Genomic DNA, 25,730 nt, shown 5'->3' on the forward strand with positions numbered 1-25,730 from the left:
AGAAACCCAAACACAGTCCTCAGTTTCTCCATAGGGGCCAAGCTGGAAAACACTCGTATCTTAACCTTTTAAACTTCTTTGTTGTTGGGTTTTGGTTGTCCCCCAACAAGATTCATCCCTTTTCCCCCTTTACTTTTAATTTCTTTCATTTTGGTTTAATTTAATTAATCTATTTAATGACCTTCCCCTTTTCTCCCCTGGGGATCAGAGGTGTGAGCAAACAGGAACCTCCTTGTCCCTAAACCCCACTTTTCGTGCAGAATTCAACCATTCATTGGAAAATGGCATTTTCTCATTAAAAAAAACCCAAATCCACTGATTTTAAGACCTAACCCAGCCCCTTGTTTCCACGCGGGGGCTTGGTGCGGGTGCTGGTTTCACTGAGCTGGGTTGCTTTGGCTCCATCCCAGCCACGCTGGGGTCCAGGTTCACGGCGGCACCGGCGGCTCTGGCAGCACCGCGTCCCTCGGCCCGCTGCTCGTGCCGGCGCTGCCCGTGCACCGTGGCACACGGGGGCTGAGGGCGAAGCTCCGGCCTCCCCTCGCTCCTCCCGGCTCCTTTTATCCCCGGTGGCTGCAGAGGTGCCGTCGGCGGGATCCTGATTGGCTCCTCCGGCTTCCCCACTGCTTCCAGGTTGGCGTTCCTCCTCCTGCGGCAGGTAAAGCCTTCCCGCGACCCGGCTCCTCCGGGATCGGCCCCTCGCTCCCGCTGCCTCGTCCCCTTTCCCCTCCCCTTCCTTTCATCTTTCCCCCCTTTCTTTACTACAACCCCCGGACCGGACCGGTTTTCCCGGGGGCAGCGGGGCGGGAGGAATGAGCAGCGGGCTGGTGCTGCGCACCCCGCTCCCCGAGGACGCCTCCGTCTTCACCGCGCTGAAGCCCGTCACCATGTCCGGGGAACCTGGGGAAGACACTCCCGTCTTTGAGGACATCAAACCCCCTTCCCGGCCCCTGGAAAACCCGCCCGAGCTGGCGCAGGTAAGGCGGAGGCCGGCACCTCCTGCTCAGTTACACTCCTTGTGCCTCTCCAAGAGGCGAGCGTGGATTTGGACCCAGTTCTGCTTTGTTGTCCCACTCTTTGCTACGACACCTCCATTGCTTTGTACCCTCGCACTTCCCCATGGGCCGGATTCCCTCTTGGGCATGTTGGGTTTCATTATTATGGGTTTTTTCCGCCTGCTTCCTTCCAAACGCCCTGGGTTTTGCTCCCTCCCGTAGCCGGGATTCAGTCCCTTTTCCTCAGGTGAGGGGGTACTGAGGGGCTCGGCCCCACTGCCGGCTCGCTGGGAAGGACCTGAGCTATGGGATCACTGTGTGTGAGAGCAGGGAAAACAGGAGCTTGGTTCTATTTTATTGTGTTATATCTTGTTTTTCCACCCCTGTGAAGGGGAAGGAATGCTCCTTGAAATTCCCAATGGCTTCCCCCCTGTATGCGCCGGAGATAAAGACCTGGATAAGAGGCTTTGGAGTGTTGTTACACCCCTCTTGCACACCCATCTCTGTTCTGGCCCATGGCAGGAGCACGTCCAAGCCCTGCTGCCCATCCCAGCCAAGGGGACGAGGCTCCTCGCTGGTGTTTTAAGTGATGGACCCCTCATCCCACCATGAAGAGCCCTCAACTGCTCTTCCTGGTGGGAAAGGGGTGATCCAGGCCTGCCCACACCCTGCTCCCGGGAATTGGGCGAGCTGGGGCACGGTGGGTAATGATTAACCCGCGCCCCACGTCCCCAGCGCCATCTTGATCCTGCAGGAGGGCGTCTCCAGCCCCACAGGGACCCCCTCATCCTGGCTGTTATTCCTCTGGGAACCCCTCGAGGGCATCCCCATGGTGGGTGAATACGGTTGGGCACGGAGCATTATCTGTTGCCTGCTTCCCGTCCCGGCAGCACTGATGCCCCGAGGGGTAGTTGTGGGACTCTTTTGGTTGAGATGAAGGCATTGTCTCCATTGCTGTGTTTCCATATGATACCTAGTGATCCAGCATCCACAGTGGATGTGGGGTCAATATGGGGGGCAGAGAGGCAGGTACCCCACTGCTCCTTCACCTGCGGTGGTCCTGGCTTGGTGCCTCTCCCCGCAGCCTCGGGGCTCCTGTCTCTCCGCACCGGGCTCCGGTGGGTTACCTGGAGCCGGAGGGTCTGTGGTGGCCCTCAGCAAGGCGGAGGTTATCTCTTGGGCTGTCCCTGTTTAGTCAAGGGGAGGGCAAGGTTTGCTTTTGTATCCCTAATGCTGGCTGGGATTAGCGGTGAGATTAGGCAATGGGGCTGGTGCTTCCCCCACACCTCGGCCATGGCCATTGGGGGATGACAGGCAGCCCTGCGCCACCTCCCCTCCTCTTTCTGGGGGACATGGGGATGCAGAGCCCACCCCTGGCTGGAAACCCTTCATCCCATGACACCATCCTTGCTGCACTTTGAAGGGAAGGGGGTTTCTCACCCCAGTTTGTTCCTTGGGGCAATGCCATCCCACTTGGGGTGGAGATAGCTGAGCTTGGGGGTGGCTGATCCTTTGCTGTCAATCCATCGCATATCCCTTTATGGACAACGGGGCCCATGGGATGGATGCTGGGAAGCTGCAGGGCTGGAGCTCATTCCTGCTCCATACAGAGCCCCAGCCACCACACTGCGACCTCCCCAAACCCACCCAGGGTGAAGCGTCCTGGGTGGCACAACCAGAGCTGATGTGAACCAGATGTGGGGCTGGACCCACATCTCTTTCGCGTGTTGGCCCCTTCTAACAAGTGTCAGAGGCTGTGGTGGCTGTAAAGGAGATGCTGCCATAGCCGGAGGGTGGAAAAGCCGCATGTCCGGGAAGCCCTTTGCTCCAGGAGGTGTTTATCAGAGCAGCCTGACAAGAGCTATGGAAAGGCTGTGACCTGTCAGGGCCCTGCGCTGGCTGTTGCCACAGGGCATTCCCGCTGCTCCGGCTCCTGAGCTCCGGCAAAGAAAGGAGCAGACTCTTTATCCTACTGGTTGCAAAGTCCCCCCTCAAACAAGGGGAGTAGGTGGGAGCTATTTGATGCTGAGGATTCTATTGGGTCTGAGGCAGGTGGAAGTAGACCCTGTGTGAAGTTTAAGGTCAGCTCTTCCCTTTTCTGTGCTTTTCCTGCCCCAAAGTAAAGAGAAAATCCAAAACAAATAGAAAGGGAAAAGAGGAGAGAAGGGAGAGAAAAGCCTTTTCCTTTCTCATTTGGGTCAGGTCGGTCGCGGACGGAAGTTTCCCCTTTAAACCTCAGGAGGCTGTTGCTGGAGGGAAGGTAAAATATAACAATGAGTGAACCCAAAGCAAAGGGTACGTTTCAAGGAGGAGGAGGTGCTCGCTTTATGTGGCTGTCAGGTCAACCCTGATGGGTGCCGGGGCTTGGGGGGGGGCACCAGGACTCATCTGCTGCTCCCAGTGTCCTGGGGTCTGGATCATCCAGTGTGGATGTGTCGGGCACTGTGTCCTCGGAGCTGGGCTTGAGCTCATGGTATATAATGTACCCCACTGCTGGGTCCTCTGAGCCACCCCGTCCCTCCTGAGCCTCCTGGGGGCACTTGAGGCTTCATACCTTGCATGGGTTTAAGCGTGGTCCCCAGTGGTGTGATCCCAATCCCTGTGAGAGCTGTCCCTGGGCAGAGCTCTGGTGATGGTGAGAACAGGCGAGGTTTCCATGACCCTGGAGCTGTTCCTAGAAGGATCATTGACAGCGTGGTCGGGAAGGAGATGGCACATCCCCTGCGCAGAGGCGTGCAGGATGGGAGCTGGCTCCTAAGGGGCTTCCCTGCGGTGGTGAGGAGCACGAGGTGCTGGAGGTGGAAGGGATAACCTGGATCGCCCACGGAAGCTCCTGGTGCGTGTGGCTGCGGGTAGCCCCAGCCCAGGCTGTCCCTGCTTCCCTTGGGTGGGTTAAGCTGCTGCAAGGTGGGAAGTGGCAGCAAACATCACCCCTTGAGTGCCCTGAACCCAGCTCCCACCCCACAGGCAGTTTCTCACCCCTAAGCTTGGCAGTGGCTCCCTTTGCCTGCCCCAGGGCTGGGGTGGGGGCTCCCAGAGGAAGAAAACAGCATCTGAGAGGTGCTGGATGGAATTCAATGCTCTTGGGATGGTGCTGTGCCCTTTTCCTGGTGCTCACACCATGAGTGCATTATCCAGACCCTTTCAATGAGTGGATGGATGTAGGTGCCCTGTGTTCCTCTGACCTCATCCCACCAGGTACTGTGCTTCTGGTGTCACAGGAGAAGATGGGACAAGCATTTTTAGGCGTGCTCCAGCTCTCTGGGCTGTGCCAATCCTGCTCTGTCCCTGCAGGGCCCTGTGTGCTGTGTGCTGCATCCTGTGGGTCTGAGCCCCTGTGGCCACATCTGTGTCATGACTGTGGCTGTGCTGGTGGCTCTCTCTCGGACCAGGGATGGGTTTTCCTGCTCCCGTGTGGTCCAGCACCTGGTTGGAACCAGGGTGGTGGGTCTTGCTCGTACAGCTGTTCTTTGCATCTGCGCCAGGAAGGACTCCTGCTCCACTGTGTTCATTACTAGAGATGTAGAAGTCACTCATTCCCAGGAGCTGCATGCAAGGAATGAATCCAGCTTTTCTGCTGCCATGTATGGGGACACCACCAACAGGAGCTCAGTGGGGCAGTGCCTGTTTCCAAGGCCATGCCTATGGATCAGGATGGGCTTTGAGCCCACGGTGATGCAGTGGGAAGCCCGATGGGGCTTCACGCTACCACGTGTCCATGTAACGTGCTGTTGTGGGAGCGTGAAGCTGTGGTCTTTTACCCCTCTTGGATAACAGGGATGTTTTCCATCTGGGATCCTCCTGGCTTTGCAGAAGGGTTCAAAGCATCCATGTGTTCCACACAAGTGTGCAAAATGCTGTGCAAGAATCCCTTCCAAAGCATGCCAGAGGCAGAGTCTGTGCAGAGGCAGATGTGGAGATGTTGGGTTGAAGGAGGAATGGGCTCACTTGATCCCTCTTGGCACAAGCCAGGGTGGTGGGATGGCAGCTGATGTGGCCGTTGGCTGAGGGATACTGGGGAGGAGGGATCCTTCCAGGCTGTTTTGCCTTGGGATCAGCTGAGGATAACACTTCCCTGTGGATTTGCAAGTCTGATGGGCTTTGTGTCTGGCAGGTGCCTGCAGGGCCATGGGAATGAAGCTGGAGTCCCCAGAGAGGATGAATCTGTCCCTCTGCTCTTGCAGGAAGACCCTCGGGGGCAGTCCCCAGGCAGGATGCTCTCTGCAGCCCTGTGTCAGGGCGATGCACACTAGATCCTGCTGTGTCCACCAGGGAGCTTGGACAAAACCGGTGCAACCGGTGAGCCAAAGACCAGGAAATTCAGGGGATCTCAGCCTTAGTGTTTGTTGTTTTATGTGACTTAATCCCCCAGCCCAGACTTCCTGGTGTGTGTCCGTGCGCACACGAGCGCTGCTGGAAGCAGACGAGGTGTGGGATGAAACAGCCGAACTTTGAGCTCAATGGAGCACAATGGCTTTGTCCGGGTGGGACAAAGGCTGATTGTTCCGCAGGGGGAAGCTTGGCTCCACGAGGCAGGAGAGAGAGAAAGGAAGGGATTTCAGGTGTGTTGCTCCTCATCCCCCTGCGCAGCCCGTGCTCAAGCCTGTTCTCCACTCGCCGACACGGAGAGCTGCAAACCAGGCAGAAAAGCACATTGTGGAGTGGTTTGGTTGCTTGGTTTTTCACCCTGAGCACTCAAAGGGCAGGTATTTGAGGGAGGAAACAAACAGGGGACTCCGACTCCTTAATACACCCAACGGATTTCCCTTTGTCACCCTTCCTGACCGGTGTGTGGGAAGCAAACAGTCACCTGCGATCGCTCGCCAAGGTCTGGGGTAATGCATTTCTGGCCGGTGCATCATCAACGGTGAATTTTCCCCTCTCAAACCTGTTTGGTCAGCTCCCTGCACTGTTTTGTTCCCCTTCCCTGGTCCACTGAGTTCTTTTATCTAACCCATCCACTGCAAATAATCACGCTTACAACCGTCTTGTGAGCTGAGCCCCTTGATTAGAATATTTGCTTTGCTCGTGCTCCATTGGTGAGTTCCATGAGTCACAGGGTGCAGTCGGTGTTTGGGGATTGGAGCGCTGCTGTTTACAATTCAGATGTTCTCAGAACTTGAGCTAGCATGAAAACCCTCCAAAAAAGCCCCATGGGCTGTTTACCACATCAAAGAGGTTCAGCCCCTTTCAAGCTGGGATTGAAACTCAGACAAAGAATCTTTCATGATGTTCAGAAATGCTCAGAGAATCCTTTGAAAATTAGGATTTCTTAATTTCTTTTTAATGGGATGGGGACCTTCCCGTTTCCACCGAGGACTGGATTTGCAAGCATGAAAACGCGTTTCATGACCTTGCTCTTTGTAGTATTTCCAGTACAAGCAGGAGAAAAGAGTGGCAAGAAATTGGTCCTGGTATAGCTGGTCTGAAAACACAGGGACTTACAGGAGGAAAGAGTATTTCTTATCCATCTGTTATCACTATCCTATCTGAAGCAACTTGTGAATCCAAACCCATCCTGAGAGGGCAGATACATGGGTACCTCCTCACCAGCTACTCCAGCCCCTCACTTTAATGCTGTTCCCTGCATGTTATCACGTTGCTGATCCTCACGTCTGGGGAGCTGAGCCCGGGGGTGGCTGAATATAGTCAATGAAAACCCATCTTGCTATGAATAGGTCTGATGCTGTTCTCTGAGGTGTGGGAATGGCCCAGGTTTGGTCAATCAAATGGGAAAAGGGGAAAATCTCTGTTTTGCCTACTCATCGTTCTGCTGTTGTAGAACATAGTGTTTCATTCCGAGCAGCTCCTGGTATTTGGTGCTGTTGTGGTTCTGCGTTTTGGGAGAGCTCAAACCCATCAGCTTGGCTGTTTGACATCACCTCTGGGACACGAAGCCCTCGTGCTTCCCTGGGCCTGGCAAACCTGGGGCTTCTCCAGGGCTTGGTGCTTTCTCCGTGGGAACTGTCAGTGGCTTCTTGCCTGCCTTAATCATTCTCTTAATTAACAGCAATTGGCAATTCACTTCTATACAGGGAATGTGTGGAAAGAGAGGGTTGAAGCTGGAGAGAGTAGATCTTGAGGAAGCCCTTTGAGGCTAACAAAGGACCTGCTCCAATGTCCCCCTTGGTCCCTAACTCCTGGCCTTGCACTGTGCTGGGTGCTGTGCAAGCTTGGAAGCAAGAAGCTGGCCTGAAGACCTACTTCAGGCACGGTGTTTTCACCCGCCTTGGGGTTTGTTTTGTTTCACGGACTGGTTTGGCAGGGCACCTGAGGGCCACAGGGAGGTTGGGATGTGCTGTCCGCACGTGAAACTTGACCTTGCTTTCCCCGTGCCCGGGGTTTCGGGTCTGCCGTGGGTGTTGTACAGGGAAGAACAGGCTCTGGGGCTCTTTTATCACGTGCTGAGTGCCAGGAGGACTTCACAAGCCCCAGCAAGCAGCAGATGACTCACTCTGCCTTTGTCAGACCCTGCCCTGGGAATGTGCTGCTTTTCTTCTCATCATCCCTGATGAGTGTGAGCTTTAAGATGGTTCAAGTGAGGTGGAATGAATCCCACCCAAACCCCCCTGGGGGCTCTGAGCTCTAACAGCCTCCTCCTAACAGCCTGTAAATAAGGCTCTTAGTGACGTGATTTAGTGGTGGTAATGGTTGGACTTGATGATCTTAAAGGTCTGTTCAGCCTACTTGACTCTATGTTCATAGAGTTCTATATTAACCTACTTGGTTCAGGACATGCAGCACAGATGAGTGACCAGAGGGGAGCTGGAAGGCTCAAGGACAAACCCAGTATCCTATGGCCATGCAATAGCTTGAAACAGGTGGATGAATTTGTCCGCATCATCCTGGGGAATGGGGACATCTGAGAGCCTCCATCTTCCCACAGTCAGCAGAGGAGCAACCAAGGAGAAATGGAGCTGCAGGTTAGTGGTACCTTTTGGGAAGGTTTCTGCTTGCTCTCTTAAAGCCCACTGGAGTCTGGTTGCTCCAGACTGCTCCTCTTCCAGGCACTTGACCTTGGAGTGGGAAGAGTGTGTTTCTTTGGCCTTTGGGATCACTGACTGCAGTGGCATGATTTCAGTGATAAATAACAGGGGTAGATTGCCTCTGAGTGAGTCTTTATCAGTGGCTGGAGGGAAGGAATAGCAAACAGAGTCAGCAAGTCTGCTGGGATTGAGCCTGAGGCTCAGCCAGAGGCCAGCACCTCCCCACTGCCTGCATCTGCCTTGGTGGTGACTCTTGGCCTCAAGGAAACTCCCGGTTCCTGAGAGGTGACAGTTACCTTGGGCAGCTCAAACACAAGGGCAGAGAGTACCAGCATAACCCTCCAGAGCCGTCTATGAGCTCCTGGCACAAACCTGGAGAAGGGCTGCATCGCCGTCCTGCTCCTGGAGCTGCTCTTATAGGGTGGAAAGTGTGACAGCTTCAAGATGGAAAGACGGGATGGATCACCTCTGTCAGTCCCTATGGGCTCCAGAGAGACCTTGCATAGAGACTTGCCCGCTTTCCAGGTGGCCAAAGCCAGTGAAGATGCCTCTTGCCCCACTGCTTGTAATGCTGACACAGATGAATGCTTTGAGGGGAGCCCTTCTTGGAGCTGCTCCTTCCTTTGAGATGGAGCAAGCAGAAGAGTCCATCGCATGCCTTCTGCAGCCCAGCACCCCCCTCCATTGCACAGCCTGGTTGTGCTGCCTGCAGCGGTGCTTTGTTATCCACAGCAGCCGAACCTTTGGCTCTGTGTGTACTGGAAAGGAAGAGTCCTGGGGGTTTCTTTGCTAATCCCGTTTTGCAGAGAGTTCCAGAAGACTTGAGGAACAAACAGAAAATAACGTCGATCGAGGTCAGTATCAAACCTAAATGATCACAGAAACAAATATTTACTCAGGTCAATATTTAACCAGGAGACAATAAATGCTGATATTGAACCAAATCTGGCTCTAAATACGGTCTATTTATAATGTGTGCCTTTAAAGGGGTACTGCCAGGTACGTGCCAGGGGTTTTTGATTGATGATTGTCCTCCCCATTGTTTGCTGATTCCATGGAGTTTCATGCAGGTGCATGTATGAGAAAGAGGTTGTGCTGTGTAATTCCAGGACCCGGGCAACAGGCACAACCGTTGTCCCACGTGTGCCTGTGCTTGGGAAGGGTCCTCACCCCATGGAGGGGTACCCCTTGCACATGGAGTGGGTGCCCTGATGTCCCCCTTCCCTTGAACCCCTTGAACATCACAGGTGGTGCTGACCCTCATGGGTGAGCTGGTGTTTTTCTTCCAGTGCCTAAAGGGGCTGCAGGAAACCTGGAGAGGGGCTTTGGACAAGGGCCTGTAGGGACAGGACAAGGGGAGACTGAGATGAGCTCTTAGGCAGAAGCTCTTCCCTGTGAGGATGCTGAGGCGCTGGCACAGGGTGCCCAGAGAAGCTGTGGCTGCCCCATCCCTGGCAGTGTTCAAGGCCAGGTTGGACACAGGGGCTTGGAGCAAGCTGCTCTAGTGGAAGGTGTCCCTGCCTGTGGCAGGGGGTTGGAACTGGGTGAGCTTTAAGGACCCTTCAACCCAAACCACTCCATGATGATTCTATGATCTTGCGCCCCTCTCCCAAAGCTCTCGGGAGCTCTGTGGCTGGTGCTGGCTGTTACAAGAGTGAGCCCTATCTGGGTTCGATGCCTCCCAGTGCTGCAGAGCAGGATGAGGGGCTGTGGCCAGGCAGGGGCCAGCACAGGGCTGGAAGCTGCTGAGTCCTCCTGGAGCCCTTTCCTCCCCCCCCCCCGCCCCGCCGGGTCGATCCCTTTGCCAGCTCCACTTGCTCATTGCCTGTTGCGCAAACATTGATTTCTCTCCTTGTTCTCTGCTGCTGCCCGCGTGGTGACAACATCTGATGTTTCTATGGCCGTTTGTTATCCATCAACTTCAGATTAGAAACCCTTCCATCACGGGAGAGGCACGTCCCACCGCCTGCCTTGACAGCCTCAGAGCCTAATGCTCTTCTAACGATGCTCGTGGGTGACTGCTGCCAAAGCAGCACGGTTGGCTTGAGCGCTGCTTTTCTTCTGTATCCTCCCAAGAGATGTTTGTCTTGGACTCTGTGTGTGTTGATCCGTGTCCTGATAACACCTTGTGCTGCCTTCGTCTGAGCAGGGGATAGAGGTCTCCCATCCTGTGGCATTCAGGAGAATTGGCAGATGGTAGAGGAGGAGGATTCCTGTTTGTGCCTACGAGCCACAGGAGAATCCACTCTGGAGAAGCTGGGGTTTCACTGTTGGCTTCCTTCATTGAGCCACTGGCTTGCAAGGCTGGGTTTCACTGATTTCACAATGTGCATGCTCCACAGCAGCAGCTCTTCCAGAGGCTGCTGGGCTCGTCTTGCCCTCCAGGGAGTATTGGTCCCAGGATTGGATGTGCCAGTGCTGAGTGTGACACAGTCCTGCTGGTCCAGTGGCACAAACTGGTGTGTGATGGCCTTGTCTGGAGTGGACAAAGTGCTTGTTCTAACCCCTTCCCTTTCCTGCTTGCTTTCCTTTTGGCTTTCCTTTCTCTGGTGAGTTGAAAGGACCCTCCTCCATGGTCAGGCATGGACACTATGACTTGAGGGGGAATATCACAGGAGTTGAGTGCCTTTATTGTACAAAAGGCTGTTCTTATTGGCTTTCCCTTCGTGGCCAAACCAAAGATTCCACTTTGGACACCTCTAAACTCACAGAGGCTGTGCTCATTGCTCTGCCTGTATTCCTCCTTTCCTCACTTTTGCCTGAGCTGCTGACCCATGGTTCCTATGATGGCTGCTGGAGCCCTTGTTGATGCAGTTGGTGGAGTCTGGGACATGCCCACCTCCAGAACAAGTATGTTATCCTTGGTGATTGCGATGGTGGCATTGATAGTGACTATAGGGGAGGCAACTAAAAGCCTAATGGCTCTCCAACTAGAAGGCCATGGTGGGTATCTCGCAGTATTGAGGTGGACTGAGCTCACTGTCTATGTGATAAGTTCAGCCCTTCTCAGAAAGGCAAGAAAATGGTTAATTCCCAGCCTGTGGCTGCAGACAGGGAGGAAGGGATGGGCTGATCCTGCCTGGTCATTGCTGTCTCATGTGAGCCCACAGCAGTGTCCTCAGCTGCCCTCTCCAGAGCTGCTCGGACCTGCCTGGAGCTGGCTGAGGAGCCTACAGAGACCCAGTGTCTATGGGACTTCCTCCTGCTGGGGCCCACTCTACCCTCAATTGCTTCCTTTGTATTCGTGCTGCTTTTCATGCATGCAGATGGCTGCAGAGAGGAGGTTTTGCTGGTTTCCTGGTGTGGTTGGCCCCAAAGTGAGAGATCCAGCATCTGGACCCACTGTCTGGCTCCAGCATTGCTTGCACAGGAGCTTGGCTGAAGCTTGCAGGTGCTTCTGAAGCTGTTTCTTCCAGCTGATGGGGGTGATGGGACACAGCTTTCACAGTCCTTCCAGCTCTAACCTGCAGATTTCATGTTTAAGCATCTCCTCGTGCTTCTGGGCTTGAGGACCACATGGAGACCTGCAGCTCACAGCATCCCCATCCTGTTCGGTATCCATCTTTTCAAGGCCTTGTAGCTCTGTGGTTGGCCTCACAATGAACATGCTCCATTTAGATGCAACTTCCAGCATACAAGCACCCAAAAAAATGGGAGAACAGAGCCCACTGGGTTGTTTTTCCTGGTGTTCTATGGGAGAGAAGGAAGCCTGGGCTCGTTTCTAGTGCCTGCTGGTCTGACACAGCCGGCTCTGCCCCCGCCTATGGGCACAAGGAAACCAGAGGAGGAACATCCCTGCTCCTGGTTGCTGGGGGTGGTGAGGCCTCAATGGCCAGGGGTGGCTGGGGGAGGCCTATGGAGGGTGGCTGGGACCCCAGGGGAAGCCACCCCACTAACTCAGCCCTGTCTGCCCCACAGCTGCACCCCCTGCGGATGGAACAGCGGATGCCGCCGCTCATTCTCGAGGTGAAGCCCTTTCCTCCTTCCTCCCTCTGCATCCCTCTGCCCTGCTGGTGACAGGTACCTGCAGCCCCCAGGAGACCGAGCTGGGATGTCCCCACAACCACCTGCATCCAGGGCACCTCTGCTCCCTCCTTCCATCCGGGTGCCTTCCTCCTGCTCCTGGGGTCTCCATCTTCAAGGCCAGGTTGGATGGGGCTTGGAGCAACCTGCTCTAGTGGAAGGTGTCCCTGCCTGAGGCAGGGGGTTGGGACTGGATGAGCTTTAAGGTCCCTTCCAACCCAAACCATTTGATGGTTCAGTGGTGTGTGCAAGCCACCACTGTGACTGTCTCCTTGTGTGTCTCCGTTAACTGGATCCCCACTGAGTGAATGGAGCTGTGAGTGAAAGCCAGACAGAGACACTTGCACTGAGGACACTTGAGCTGGATCAAGTCAGCACTTAGTCATCGCCATGTGCAGACTGTGGGCTGAGGGGTTGGTTTTGGATAGAGCGTTGGCTGGGAGGTGCTTAGCAACATGGCTTGGTTCTAGGTGTCAGCACCCAGCACGAGCAGTGCCGGGGTGCACCAGGGCTTCTAAGGCATCTTTGGAACACAAACAAGCAAAGTGCCTCTTTCTCCCTCTTGGAAGGACATTGAGGCCGTGTGGGACCTGTGGCATAACCACGGTGTGGGATCCAGGGGTTCTGGCATGCAGCTACAGGCAAGGTATCTCTCTGACTACCCATCCTGTCCAGTGGAAGCCCATTGCTTCTGCTCTGCTGACCAGCTGCCCCTCAGCACCCCCTTTCCCCAGGGGCTGCTCAGGATCAAGTGGCTTTATGGGGCTTTAATGGCATGACAGGAAGAAGCCTTTGCAGATAGAGGTTGATTGTGAGAGAAAGGAGGTCAGGAGACACTGAACAGGGGGACTCTGGCTGACAATGCAGGGTTTGGGTCTGAAATTAGGCCCTCTGTGTCTTTCTACATTAACATACCTGCCCAGTCACCTGCTGTACGGACCCACTGGAGCTGTGTAGGTGGAGACCTTCCCTTGGGAACTGCAGGTGAGAAAGTTAAATGCCAGAGATAAGGGAAGTGTGGAAGCAAAAGGCATCAACGCCTTCCCCTGCCCCCACTGCTGCCGAGTGGGTCACTTCATTGCTCAGGTATGAACGGTATCCGGAGCCTCTGGTGCTGCCTAGAGCAAGCTGACACCCCAGGCTAACACTCCTATGCCAATGTGGGTGCACAGGGCAGGAGCATGGAGCTTTGGTGGTGTTCTCCTTGGGCAGAAACCCAGCTGGACACTGCAGGGGGAGCAGAGGGGAGATCACAGGATCCCAGCCTGGTCTGTGTTGGAAGGGACCTTAAAGCTCATCCAGTTCCAACCCCTGCCACAGGCAGGGACACCTTCCACTAGAGCAGCTTGCTCCAAACCGCTGTGTCCAACCTGGCCTTGACCACTGCCATTTACCACCTGTGCCAGTTTAAACCCATCACCCCTTGTCCTGTCCCTACAGTCCCTAATGAAGAGTTCCTCCCCAGTATCCTTGTAGGCCCCTTCAGATACTGGAAGGCTGCTCTGAGGTCTCCACGCAGCCTTCTCTTCTCCAGGCTGAACAGCCCCAATGCCCTCGGCCTGTCTTCATACAGGAGGTGCTCCAGCCCCTGAGCATCCTCAGGGGTTTGGACCACTCTGCCAGGACTGGGTTGAGTTCCTCTGATTCTCCTCCCTGCCTCCCCTTGATGCCTTGACTTTGGAGTGTGCTGAGCCAGGGTTTCCTCACTGGAGCATGGTGGTAGGGTGCTGCACTGCCTCGAGCAGAGGTGGGGATGTGACACCAAGTGAGCCTGTAGAGCCAGCACATCCCTTCCTTTAATGAGGGCAGGGACTGTTCAGCTTCGATGAGGACTGGCAGGGTTTACACACGGTGTGTACACACACCAGTGCAGCCAGCACAGGGCAGAAAGCACAGTCCCAGGGCTCAGTTCAGTGCAACACTGAGACTTCCAGGTCCAGCATCTCTGAGCTTCCACCTGTGATGGAGAGGGTGTATCTGTGGCACGTCTCTGTGTCTGGGTGGGAGCCAGCTCACCCATGTGTTGCCAGTATGACCTGCAGAGGTGCAAAGGCTCTTTGAATTAGCTGGAAGCACGGGTGATAGGTTTCACTGGAGCTCTCTTGGGTCCCGTCCAGCTTTGTTAAGAGCAATGGAGTTGCAGCAGGGATGACCTCGGCCCGTTGCACTCCAGTGACATAGTTCAAGGCTGTAAAACCCTCGGCTCAAAGCATGCAGGGTGTGGGGTGAGATCAGCACCGTAGCTCTGCCAGGGAAACCCAGGGGTTCTGCCAGCTCCTCTACATATGAATGAGTGTACAAGGGCTTTGCAATGAGCTTGACACATGGATAACCACATAATTAAAGGCTGTAGCTTTATAGAAGAGCATTAACGCTGGTATCTTTAACCACAAAGAGCAGAACTTGAGTCATCAAATGCCAGGGGATGAATTTCCTAGCGGATTGCTCCATCAGGTTGCTGAGTTATCGGGCCTGGATCCAGTGGGATGCCGCATCAGACATGAACCAGGAGGGGAAGCAACCTGGCAGGCGGTGATTGAGCTACAGGTCCTGTTAGCTTGGAGGGCCTGGGCTTGTACAAACAGCTCTACAAGACTAGAACTAAACCAAAGGTTAGCTGAGGGCTGAGTCACTTTACCAAGACAAGACAGGAATAGAATGTCTGGTGGTTTCCATTTCAGGCTCACAGTCCACTGAATTAGTGGCAACATCACTTAGATTTCTAGGTGCTATTGCCCAAATTATCCCCAATTAATTAAAGATATTGACCTATAATATTCTCAGTTAACTAAAGATACTGTCCTAGAATGAAATGCAATGTGTCTCAGCCTGTGGAGTTTAAAGGAGACCAGAGTCAGCACCTCTAAGGTGGGTTCCAGATCCAACACGCCCAAAGCATGAGGCTGGCTGGAGCAGTTTCTGATTCCATCCCACTTCTAGTGCTAAATTCTCTTGTTTATGTGACCAAAGCTTTGTACCTAAAGCTTGTGTCTCCTCTGTCAGGCTCATAACTGCATCCTCTGCCTAGCGTTGCCTTTGTTATCAGTGCTGGTGGGTAGCAGGGAAGTGGGACAGAGGACAGTGATTCACTCCTGGGGAGTCTGGCTGAGTCAGAGACAAGCGAAACCACTGCAGCCTCTGGCTCCTTGCTGCTGTTTCCATTTCCTGCTACCTTAAGTACCTGTTGAACATTGGACTCCCACCACCAGCGTGCCAAGGTCCCAAATCCCTTCTCTCTGTTCCTTTGCCATAGGCACGGTCCGAAATGGACAAGTACCTTTCAAACGAGGTGCCCCCCATCTCAATGCTGCCAGACAAGAAGTACCGCCGGGAGAGCGCCTCGGTGGTGGACGAGTTCTTCTCCACAGAGAAGCCATCTTCCACCCCGTACAGCGTGAACATCAATGTCATCCTGCCCGACACAACGCACCTGCGCACGGGACTGTACCGGCCCCCCAAACCCATGGCTGCCTTCCCACAGATCAAAACCGAGCCCGGCACCAGCTTTGCCCAGCCCTGCTCCTCTGCCTCCACGCAGACCCTGCCCGACTTCACCAGTGTCTTCAGCATGCCCCAGTCGGTGGCGGTGAACAACATCTTCATCAAGCAGGAGCTGCCCTCCGAGATCCCCTTGCCCACCAACCCACAGCAGCCCCAGCTTTACCAGATGCCTCTTGGCAATGGAAGCGCTGACATTACCTCCCTGACATCCTCCTCCAACACCACAGCCATCAACAGCCTCAGCGGTGTCACCATGTCCACAGGTAGCGCCATGTCCAGCGTGGTCCACAGACCTGTCCAGCCGGTGAAGCAGTACCCACACGTCTCCCAGGGACAGGGGAACTTCAACATCTCAGGGCAGTTCTACCCTGCTCCAGGGGTGAACCTGCCCCCATCACCCCCCAACTCACAGCCTGGCAGCCCAGAAAACCAGCCTGAGCTCATCAACACCATCTCTCCCCCTCCGTCCTATGAAGCCACGTTTGGACTAAAGTTGGTCCAGTCATCCCAGGTCCCCCCAGTCCCCAATGGCCTTGGGACCCTCTCCCAGGGGCACATTGCCATGCAGCCCCCCAAATACAACAGACGCAACAACCCTGAGCTGGAGAAAAGGAGAATCCATCACTGTGATTACCCAGGTATGTTGATGGTGGATGTATTGGCTTTGGGGTGGATGTATTGACACACTGAGGCTGGGGCTGCCTTGGGGCTCTGCAGGAGTTTAATCTGAGATCACCTTGTCTGGATGAGGAAGAGAGCTCTATGGAGAGCTCCAGGGAAGTGGGATTCCTATGACACCAAGGAGGAGAAGAGTCCATCCTGCCTGCACTAGCTGATGCCTGTTTTTCCCCCTTCCCTTTCTCCTGACCTGGAGAGACAGAGAGCTCCTGCAAAGCACAGGGCTGCTCCAGGAATTCCACTGCCTTAGCTGCCTGTTCCACTTTGGTTTTGCCTAACCCTGAGCAGCCACATGCTCTCTGCAGGTGAAACCATGCTGGCTTTCTCACTGACCTTCCTTTCCCACTGTCCCTTAATGGGTTGCAAACCAAACCAGTTAATTTCCACGAGCAGCCTTTATGGTCTCTGTATCTCCAAATCTCTTCTTCCAAAGAGGCAATGAGCTGAATCTGTGTGTCATGTCCTTTGGTGACTTCATGTGCTGCATCAGGGTGGTGTGGGTGCTGCATTTCAGGGTGATGAGCTGAAGCTGTTCCCTGTGCAGCACCTTATTGCATGAGCGTGTCCACCTAAAGACCTGTGATGCTTGGGCAGGGGTTCCTGCACTGTGCACACAGAGCTTGTGGGATTCACAGTTCCACACTCATTCAGTGCTGCATGGGAGAGAAGGAATCGTGTCCTTAGCAAGAAGCCCCAGTGACAGCAGCGTGAGGGCTTGAGGATCACCAGTCCTTGTGCAGGGACACACACTGCCACTCCCTGGGCCAGCCCTGGCCATGGAGCTGATGGGGATGAGCAGCTTTCCACTGGGATGCGTGAGCTGAGGAGAGTCATTCCCTCCACACCTCCGGCAGGGTTTGTGTGCTGTCCGTGGCACAAGTGTGGCTGCAGTAGGTCAGCCTCGGGGCCTGTCCAGCCCAGATCCTGTCTCCATCAGTGACCCCAGGAACTGTATAATAGGAGATGCTTAGAGAGATCTTTCTGTGTTTTCACCTTCCCACCCTTTGGCAACCTGCAGATGAGGGACTTCCTGAGCCAGGAGCTTCACCCATGTTCTTGCAGTCAACAGCTTGTGCTGAATATTTTACCTTCTGCTGGTGGGAGACAGATTAAGGGTGTAAATGGAGCTGAGGCAGACCCCTGTGGCCAGAGCAGGAGTCCCATCCTGCAGGACACATTACCAAGGCAAAACCTGCCTGTTTTCAGCAGGACTTTGGCCTGCACAGGAAAGCAGGAACACATCAGTGGTGCAAAACCAGTGTTGGCACTGTTTGGTGCTAACAGCCTGCACTGAATAAACACTGGTGTGTACGTGCAGAGGCAGGGGAGGACGTCTAATCCTTCACCCTGAGGTTCAGGCAGAGGTGAACCATCAGGGCTGATGGCAGGGCAGCAGATCTCACTGACATGAGGAGGTGATGGGAGGCACGCTGAATTCACACCAGGAACTGGAGGAACTGGGGAGACCTGTTTGCAAAGCCCCAGCCCCAGTCTGCAGGGGTTGGCCCTGGTGCTTTTCCTTCTGTGTGCTGATGGGGAAGTGGAGCTCAGCCCTGCCATGCTCTGGGTACCTTCCACTAGGGCAGGTTGCTCCAAGCTCCATCTAACCTTGAACACTGCCAGGGATGGGGCAGCCACAGCTTCCCTGGATGCATGTTTTATCCTGTCTCTAAGACCTGGTTGAGGATGGGGGGATTTGGAAGTTGGTACCTGACTCTTTGCCCTCTAATTCCCAGCACAATGCCCATGGGTGTCAGGATTGTGGGCAAAAATGGAGTACTGTAAAGGTCCATCTGTCTTGGAGAGCAAATGCTCTTCAGTTAGTGCTGTAACAAACAGGTTATTCGCATGCTGCGCTTTCCAGGCCTGCTCTGTCCCTGATATCAATGTTCTGGATTTGTTTTGGCCATTTCTCACAGCTGAAGTTGGTTCCTTTGTGTTTTTACAGGCTGCTCCAAGGTTTATACCAAGAGCTCGCACCTGAAGGCCCATCAGAGGACTCACACAGGTAAGAGCACGGCACCCGCAGCCAACACTTCTTACAGGGATAAGGTGTTGCTGATAATGTTGGTTACCTTGATCCAGCGTGGTTACTGGTGTAAGGAGTTCAGTCTACTGATGTTAGCATTAGCAAGAGTCCAGTGGCTGCAGGGATTTACAGTGGCTGTACTCTGCTGTGGCACTTGTTGCCTTTGAGGAATGGTCTAGGATTTAGAGCTCTTGGAGGCTCTTGAGCCAATGGGTTGGGAGGAGGAGATGCCCCTGAGCCCTTCCTTTGAGATCTCCCAAATCCCAGCCAGGTCTGATGCTGAAAAGATTGTGTGAAGGCATGTGGTGCATACAGATAACCTCTGAGGAGACAAGGGATGTTTCTTTTGTGTCAGGTGCCCCTGTGGTCCCCAAGGAGAGGAAGGAACCCCCCGTATCTCCTTGTGTACCAGCCACACAGACCGCTTTTCCCCAGCGCTCATCCCTTTAGCAGCTGGTGGTGGTGTTATCACTGGAGCTACCAAATACACACACATATACACATACACATATACATATACATATACAAATACACACAGGGCTCCAAAGACACGTATAGAAGAGCTGTGCTTCATTCCTGAGGGTGAAGGTGTCTTAGGCTGCCCTGGCTGGTGTAAGCCATGCCACCAGCACAAAGGAGCTCCCACCACAACCATCTTCCCTGGGGTAAACCTAGCTCGGTGGCTCTTGTGCACTCAAGCACAGGTCTTCTCATTAAGGCATTTATTATACCTGAAACTTTATCAGATCCCCGGGTATCCAGGAACCATCAGTGCCCTCATAAATCTCTTTTATAGAAGGGCTGATCTTTACTGAGAGCAATTAAGCTGGCCCAGAGTTCACTTGGCTGTTTTATGAACAACGAACAAACCCCATCCTGAGGCTGGGAATCGGCTCTTGCTCTTGGCTCTGCTCCGCTTCCCTCTTATAACTCCTCGGAGCAAGCCAGCCAGGAATTCTGCTGTGTGCAGGAGGTACAGCATTGTGTTGGCAGGGGCTGCGCTGGGAGCAGGCTGGAGAACAACACGGAAAGGGTGGAAGGAAGGAACAGGAAGGACATTGTCCCAGCCCCGAGAGCAGCGTAGTGATAAGCGTTTGTCACAGCAGCAATCTGTGCTCAGGGCTCTTGCTTTGAAATGAAATATCTCTTTTCCCCTTCCGTTTGGAGCACGGGTCTTAGCTTTGTGCCCAGAGACGTGACCTGTTCGAGATAGGCACCGGCCTCACAAGTCACAACATAATGGTGTATCCAGGCAATTGGATCCCAATAAAATGCAGTCGGTTTTCCAGGTTTCCCATTAATTGGGCTGGAAATCCAAGTGTGTTTGCCTCCTTCTGCTTCGCTTGCTTTAAGAGGGAAGGACGGAGAGGCCAAGGAGGATGTGACCTGAGTAGTCAAGAAACCTGGTAGTGTTGTGGGGCGGGCAAGAAGAAAGGAATCCAAACCAGAGCCAAACACAGGCAGGTTCAGGGTGTCTGCATCCAGTTTGGGGTGGTTTTGAGGTCTCAGCTCCTCTAAGCACAGCAACAGAGCTGAGCTCCTGCCAGCTAAGTATGCTCGATGCCACTTCAGCTCCATCACTTGAAGGGTTACTAGCACCCTTTCTCACCATTCCTTGCCTGATGGCAGGAGGGCTGAGAAGTACATGATCTCCAAGATCTTTTCTTGTGGTTTGCCCGTTGCCATGGGCTGGGCTGTATTCATCTCCTGGAGACACCATTCATTTCCTGGGTGCCATTGTGAGATTAAATATATAACCCGGTGGCTGCTCACCCGCCTCCCAGGGGCTGGGAATGCCAGTTTGGGTCCTTTGTTTGAGCTTGCCCTGCCGTGCTGTCCTGGCAGATGGAGCCAGCCCGTGGGACAATGGAAAGCATTTTGTTTCTATCCTGGAGATCAACCTGTTATTGTTTGAACCTAAAGGGCCTTGGTAGGGCTGACCCAGCCAGGTGACCCGGCTGGGACAATGTCTGTGGCTGCACGGTGCAAATCCTGCCTTTGTCTTAGCATGCCAGTGCAAGCCTGAGATCCCCAATGTGCTGTAAAACACCCAGTGTGCTGCTCATAAATGGGATTTAAGCTCTGTTTACCTGGGCCATAAAAATGACATCTTTCTGCTCTGTGTGGTGCGGAGCTTTTGAGGAGCAGATGCCCTGGTGCCCCATCTCCTTCAGGTTCATAGAATCATAGAATGGTTTGGGCTGGAAGGGACCTTAAAGCTCACCCATTTCCACGCCGTGCCACCTAGGATACGGGAACACCTTCCCCTTGAGCAGGTTGCTCCAAGCCCCTGTGTCCAATCTGGCCTTGAACACTGCCAGGGATGGGGCAGCCACAGCTTCTGTGGGCACCCTCACGATGAAGAAGTGTCTGTGCCTTCATGGTCTATCCCATGCATAGCAGCCGCTGTAGACCTCTCTGTGGCTGAATGCTGTTTCCTGGCTGCACGCTCCATCTGCCTGGCACACAGGCTGCAGGAGGAGCAAGAAACATGTTGGAGCAGGATGCACATGCCTGTGCACGTGTGCTGCTGCGTGTACGTGCGCTCCCGCCGCGATGTGCGCGCAGCAATGGGCTGCTGAGACGGTAAATATTTGAGGTCGGGGAAGTCAGCACATTCCCTGGCCCCTGCCTGCTTGTTCAGGCTGTTAAGAGCGAGGGCTAATATTTGAGAGCACCACACCCCTGCGAGGAGAGGGCTCAGCTCCGCAGCCTGGGCACGCAAGCAGTGGGAAGCAGGCATGGGCTTTTCCAGCCCAGTTCCCAGCTGGCTGAGAAGTTTAATGCATTGCAGTGCAGGAATAGGTGTGTATGGGTGGGAGGAGGGAGAGGGCAGAGGCATTACATCATCCAAATGCTCTGGAGAAAACACAGCGTTTTGTGTATGAGGAGCTGCTCCGGGGCTGAACTTTGATGCAGGGAGGGTTACACGGTGGTTGCAAAGATGCTTTGAGGAAGATTTGTGTGGTGTAAGGAAGAAGCTCTTCCCTGTGAGGGTGCTGAGGCGCTGGCACAGGGTGCCCAGAGAAGCTGTGGCTGCCCCATCCCTGGCAGTGTTCAAGGCCAGGTTGGACACAGGGGCTTGGAGCAACCTGCTCTAGTGGAAGGTGTCCCTGCCCGTGGCAGGGATTGGAGGAGCTTTAAGGTCCCTTCCAACCCAAAGCAGTCTGGGATTCTATGATTCTAACCCACTTCTTTCTTCTGATGCTCCCCATACCTGTATGCACAGCAACACCTTCCATAGGAATTTTTGGCTTTTTAGTTAAAAAAAAACCCTCAGAAATGTTTTTAGCCAGAAATGCACCAAAATCCAACAGGAACTTGATCAGCACTAGAAACCCAGCCTAGAAAGTGTGTGTGTGTAGGCACATAGAATAGTTTGGGTTAGAAAAGACCTTCAAGGCTCATCTAGTCCGATCCTACAATGAGCAGGGACATCTTCAGCTAGATCAGGTTGCCCAGGACCACATCCATGGGCAAGACCTGGTTATAAGGGCACATGGGCCTGCAGGTAACTGAACAGTTTATGGTTCCTTGGTGGCTGAGGACTGAGCACAACAAAAGGGGACCCTGTCACCAGCGTGGCCACCAGCCCTGTCCTGCGGGGTGGATGTCTGGCAGGCTCTTGGAGCGCCCGTGACCTGTGGCTGTTCCCCGCAGGTGAGAAGCCCTATAAATGCACTTGGGAAGGCTGCGACTGGCGCTTCGCCCGCTCCGACGAGCTGACCCGGCACTATCGGAAGCACACGGGTGCCAAGCCCTTCAAGTGCCTCGCCTGCGGCCGCTGCTTCTCCCGCTCCGACCATCTGGCTCTGCACATGAAGCGGCACCAGAACTAGGACCTGTCTCCGTTCACCTCTCCAAGAGCAGCTGAAACTCTATTCTTTCCCAAGGGGACTTCTCCTCTTCTTGTACGTAGGAACAAACCCATGCTGTGATCAACCGGAGGGGCCGGGGGGGGGATGCCCCCTCTGTAGCCCTGTCCCCATCTGCTTCTGGTTTTAAAGGAAATCTTCTTTTTAAAGAGCTATAATTAAAGACTTGATCTCGTGACGAGGCTCCTGGTGGCACTGGGGTGATGGACCTTGGATTCTGAAGGGCTTTCTTCCGGCAAACCTGCTATTTATTTGTCACTCACATCTCGAGCCCTTTGGGATGTCTTTTACCCCTTTCAGGGCTGTGCCTTTGGTGAGCTGAGGAGAGTTGTGATGGTTTGTAACCTGTGACAGGTCTCACTTCAGACTGCTTGGTGCAAGCCCCTTGGACTTGCATGGATGTGGCAACACCAATGTGCAAGCACAGGAGCACATGCCCGAGGCTGGTTGGGTTGACCACCCCAGTCACTGGTGGTGGCATAGAAGAAAGGGGCTATGATGTACTCACCTGAAGTGCCTTCAAGCAAGGGACAGCATGAAACTAGATGACAGAAGCCATCATCTGTGTCTTGCTGAGCCCATCTGAGGTGTCCTGCTTGCTCAGGGCTGCAAGTATGTGCCGTGCTTGGCCAGGTTCTTTGGTTGCGTCCTTAGCATTTCTGCTTCCAAGATGAGTTTTGACTTCGGGTGTCTCTGGAAGGACCAGCATGAGTCTTGAAGCCACCCAGAGGACTGCAAAAAGCCACTTATAAAGTTCTGGTTTCCATGAATACACTGTGCCTTTCTCTAAAAGCACTGGGCAGCTGCTCATGCCTTGACCACGCACACAAGTCACCACCAACCACACTCGTTCTGCTGTTGCCATTTCATCCCGTTCAGCCAGAAAAGAAGAGGAAAAAAAGGGGGTTTGAAACAAATTCCAATAAATCCTGCTGTTGAGATTGCAATGACGTTACCTACCTCACAGGTTCACCACGCCTCAGGCTCTGTAAGGCACCATCCCTCTTCTGTGGGGTGCCATGATGCATGGGGCACATCAGCCATCTTTCACAGTCTAGCAGGGGTTAAGCTGAGACTTAAGAACCAGACCAGGCCAGTTTAAACAGCAGCCATGCAGGCCATAAATAAATCAGGAACAAATAATGGGCCCGGTGTGTTCAACAGAATATTGATTTCCCCCTCACCACCCTCCTCTCTTATCCTTCCTCCAGCAAGTTGAAGTTAAGGCGCAGACCAATGGGTGCCTGTGGTGGGACATGAACTGTGGCACCTTCAGGTCGTGGAATCTGGAGGTCACCTCTCTGCTATTGCCAAATTGCACCTTGGCCAAAACCAGCCCCTGGGCTCCTGGTTGTGCTTTGCCTTGGAAGAATGAAACTGAGCACACCTGGTCTGGTGCTGGGGGCGCATGGCGTGGTGTAGGCTTTGGGATGGAGGATGTGCCCAGGGCTGGTGCAGGGCTGCAGCAAGTGGTTCCTTGGCAAGAATCCTCCTCTCTTCTCCATGCCACCAGGGAGGGTGAGAATGGAGGGGTGAAGTGAGGACACTGAATTGCCTTGAGGCACACAGGAAGGGCTTTCAAAACCTCAGCACTAGGGCCTTTGCCTGGCTGGAGGGATCAATGACAGCACCCTCTCGACACCGTGATCAAATGAGGATTGGAGAGTCTGGCTCATAAATCAGTTCTTGCTCACTACATCTATGTCCTCGATGTCCTTTTCCTAACTCTTTCATTGCTTGTTGTCACAGCTCGGTGAGGATTGGTGGGTGCTGGAGCAAATGGGCCTGTTTGCCATCTGCCATGGCTGTAGGATCTGTCTCCTTTTCAGGTGTCCTGGGTTCCACCTTGCCAATGGCATCACCGTGACCTGGACTCCTTCATTCTCCCACCTCACCTTGGAGGTTGGGTTGAGCCATGTAAGTGAATAGGGTGTGCAGTGCCATCTCCCTCCCCCAAAACAGGGGGGTAGGAGTGGTACGTGGCCTGAAGCCTGTGTGCAGGGGCAGTTTTATCTCTTGCTTCTGCCTAGAGATGGGTCTGGAGAGCCTCAGGGAGGTCTCTGATTATGGGCAAACAGTGGTGGTGCAGGTGTAGGGACGTGTGTGTCTGCTGCCATGGGCAGGTTGAGCTCATGCCAAAGGCATTCCAGGGTGGTGTGGAGATGCCTCAGCCAGTCCCTGCTGGTGTCTCCAGGAGGCTCAGTGGGGCTGGTGGGGATCCAATGGGGCCATGCTGGGACCTGCCGAGCTCTCCCTTGCTCCATTGGCACCAGGTCACCTCCTCCATGGCTGAGCCCTGGCATGGTGAGCCTGCAGCAGCCCCATCCCTGCATCCCCCCCAGCAGCCCCCATGGCCCAACAGCAACCTCCATGCAGGAAGATGAATTATGGGGTGTATCTGCTGTGGCTGAACCTCCTAAACGTGTGAGCCAAACTACAGAGCACAGGGTCAACCCAGTCACCACGTGTGCTGTCAGCTTGGGCATGGGGCTAACCCTTACCCATGGCCCTCCCCAAGGGGTCGGTCTCATTGCCCTCTTCTTATTTATGAGAAGGAAACCTCTGCTTCCCCCCCATTTCCATCTCTGCCTCCTTTGCTGTGCTGATGGAGCTCAAAACCCATTTGTTGAACACCAGTAAAAAGCCAAAGCAACCAACTGGCAGCCTTAATTCTTAGGGGAATTTTCCTGATGATCTTGGTTTTTTTCAGTGCAGCAAAATGCATCTGCTCTTCCTCACACAGACTCTGTGTGTGTATATATGTGTGTATATATATATATATATATATATATTTGGTTTTCTTTGATTTGATGAGGACAGAGGAAGAAGTGTCTCAACACAAACCCACCGCCTGCTACCCAGGCAGCACCACTGCTCTGGATGCAAAACACCAACATGCAAATGTTCTGTGAGTGCAAAGGCAACACCTTAAAAACCAAACAGGAAAGCCAGAGCAAAGCTTGGGTTTTATTTCCCTGTTTGTGGGAGACTTCAGCCTTGCATTTCATTGCAGCTCTTGGTGGCTATTCCCCAGGAGATGGGGTACGATGCTGATGAGCAAGTCCCTCTTTGCTATGGGGGAGATGGCTCAGAACTGAGCAATGTAGCTGGGGTGTGTGACCCTTAGAATCCCAGCCTGGTTTGGGTTGGAAGGGACCTTAAAGCTCATCCAGGTCCAACCCCTGCCATGGGCAGTGACACCTTCCACTAGAGCAGCTTGCTCCAAGCCCCCGTGTCCAACCTGGCCTTGGACACTGCCAGGGATGGGGCAGCCACCACCCCAGCTGAATCCCTCCATCCCCTGGGACACTGGGGCAACAGGGACATTGGAAGGGGTTTGCCAGCCTGTGCTTGGTGCAGAGCAAACACCAGGCTGCCTTTGTATCATAGCAGGGACATAAATCACTGTAAATAGAAGAGCACGTATCGCTTCACGGGTTTGTGCGGGTTGAAGTGATCGAGATGAACACGATGTGACAAACAAACCTAATTGGGACGTGGAAAACTTGGGTGGAAGATTTATTTTTCCGGTGATGCTTTTGTTACGTTCCCCACCCCTGGAACTCCCCCACAGCTATTAATCTAGCTCCTATTTTGTAATAAAACGTTATCACGTGGAGACGTGGTCTTTCTTCTGTTCCCT

General features: G+C 54.0%; 1 protein-coding gene across 2 annotated transcripts; it reads left to right on the forward strand.

The window, feature by feature from the left end:
• The first annotated feature begins 594 nt into the window (after positions 1 to 594).
• LOC134175043 (Krueppel-like factor 5) lies at positions 595 to 22,265 on the forward strand. 2 transcript variants are annotated; one of them, XM_062640476.1, is made up of 5 exons: positions 596 to 977; positions 11,900 to 11,947; positions 15,258 to 16,143; positions 18,132 to 18,191; positions 21,873 to 22,265. In XM_062640476.1, exons 1-5 carry the CDS (start codon positions 813 to 815, stop codon positions 22,049 to 22,051), a joined length of 1,338 nt encoding a protein of 445 aa, XP_062496460.1. In that variant the 5' UTR covers positions 596 to 812; the 3' UTR covers positions 22,052 to 22,265. The 2 variants fall into 2 exon arrangements, with proteins under 2 accessions (XP_062496461.1, XP_062496460.1); XM_062640477.1 differs by lacking the exon at positions 11,900 to 11,947 and having other exon boundaries at positions 595 to 977.
• Positions 22,266 to 25,730: the final 3,465 nt, after the last annotated feature.

Source organism: Pezoporus occidentalis, unplaced genomic scaffold (assembly GCF_034315485.1).
Source record: "Pezoporus occidentalis ecotype Australia unplaced genomic scaffold, CSIRO_AGI_Poc_V1 ctg65, whole genome shotgun sequence".
Lineage (NCBI taxonomy): Eukaryota > Metazoa > Chordata > Aves > Psittaciformes > Psittacidae > Pezoporus > Pezoporus occidentalis.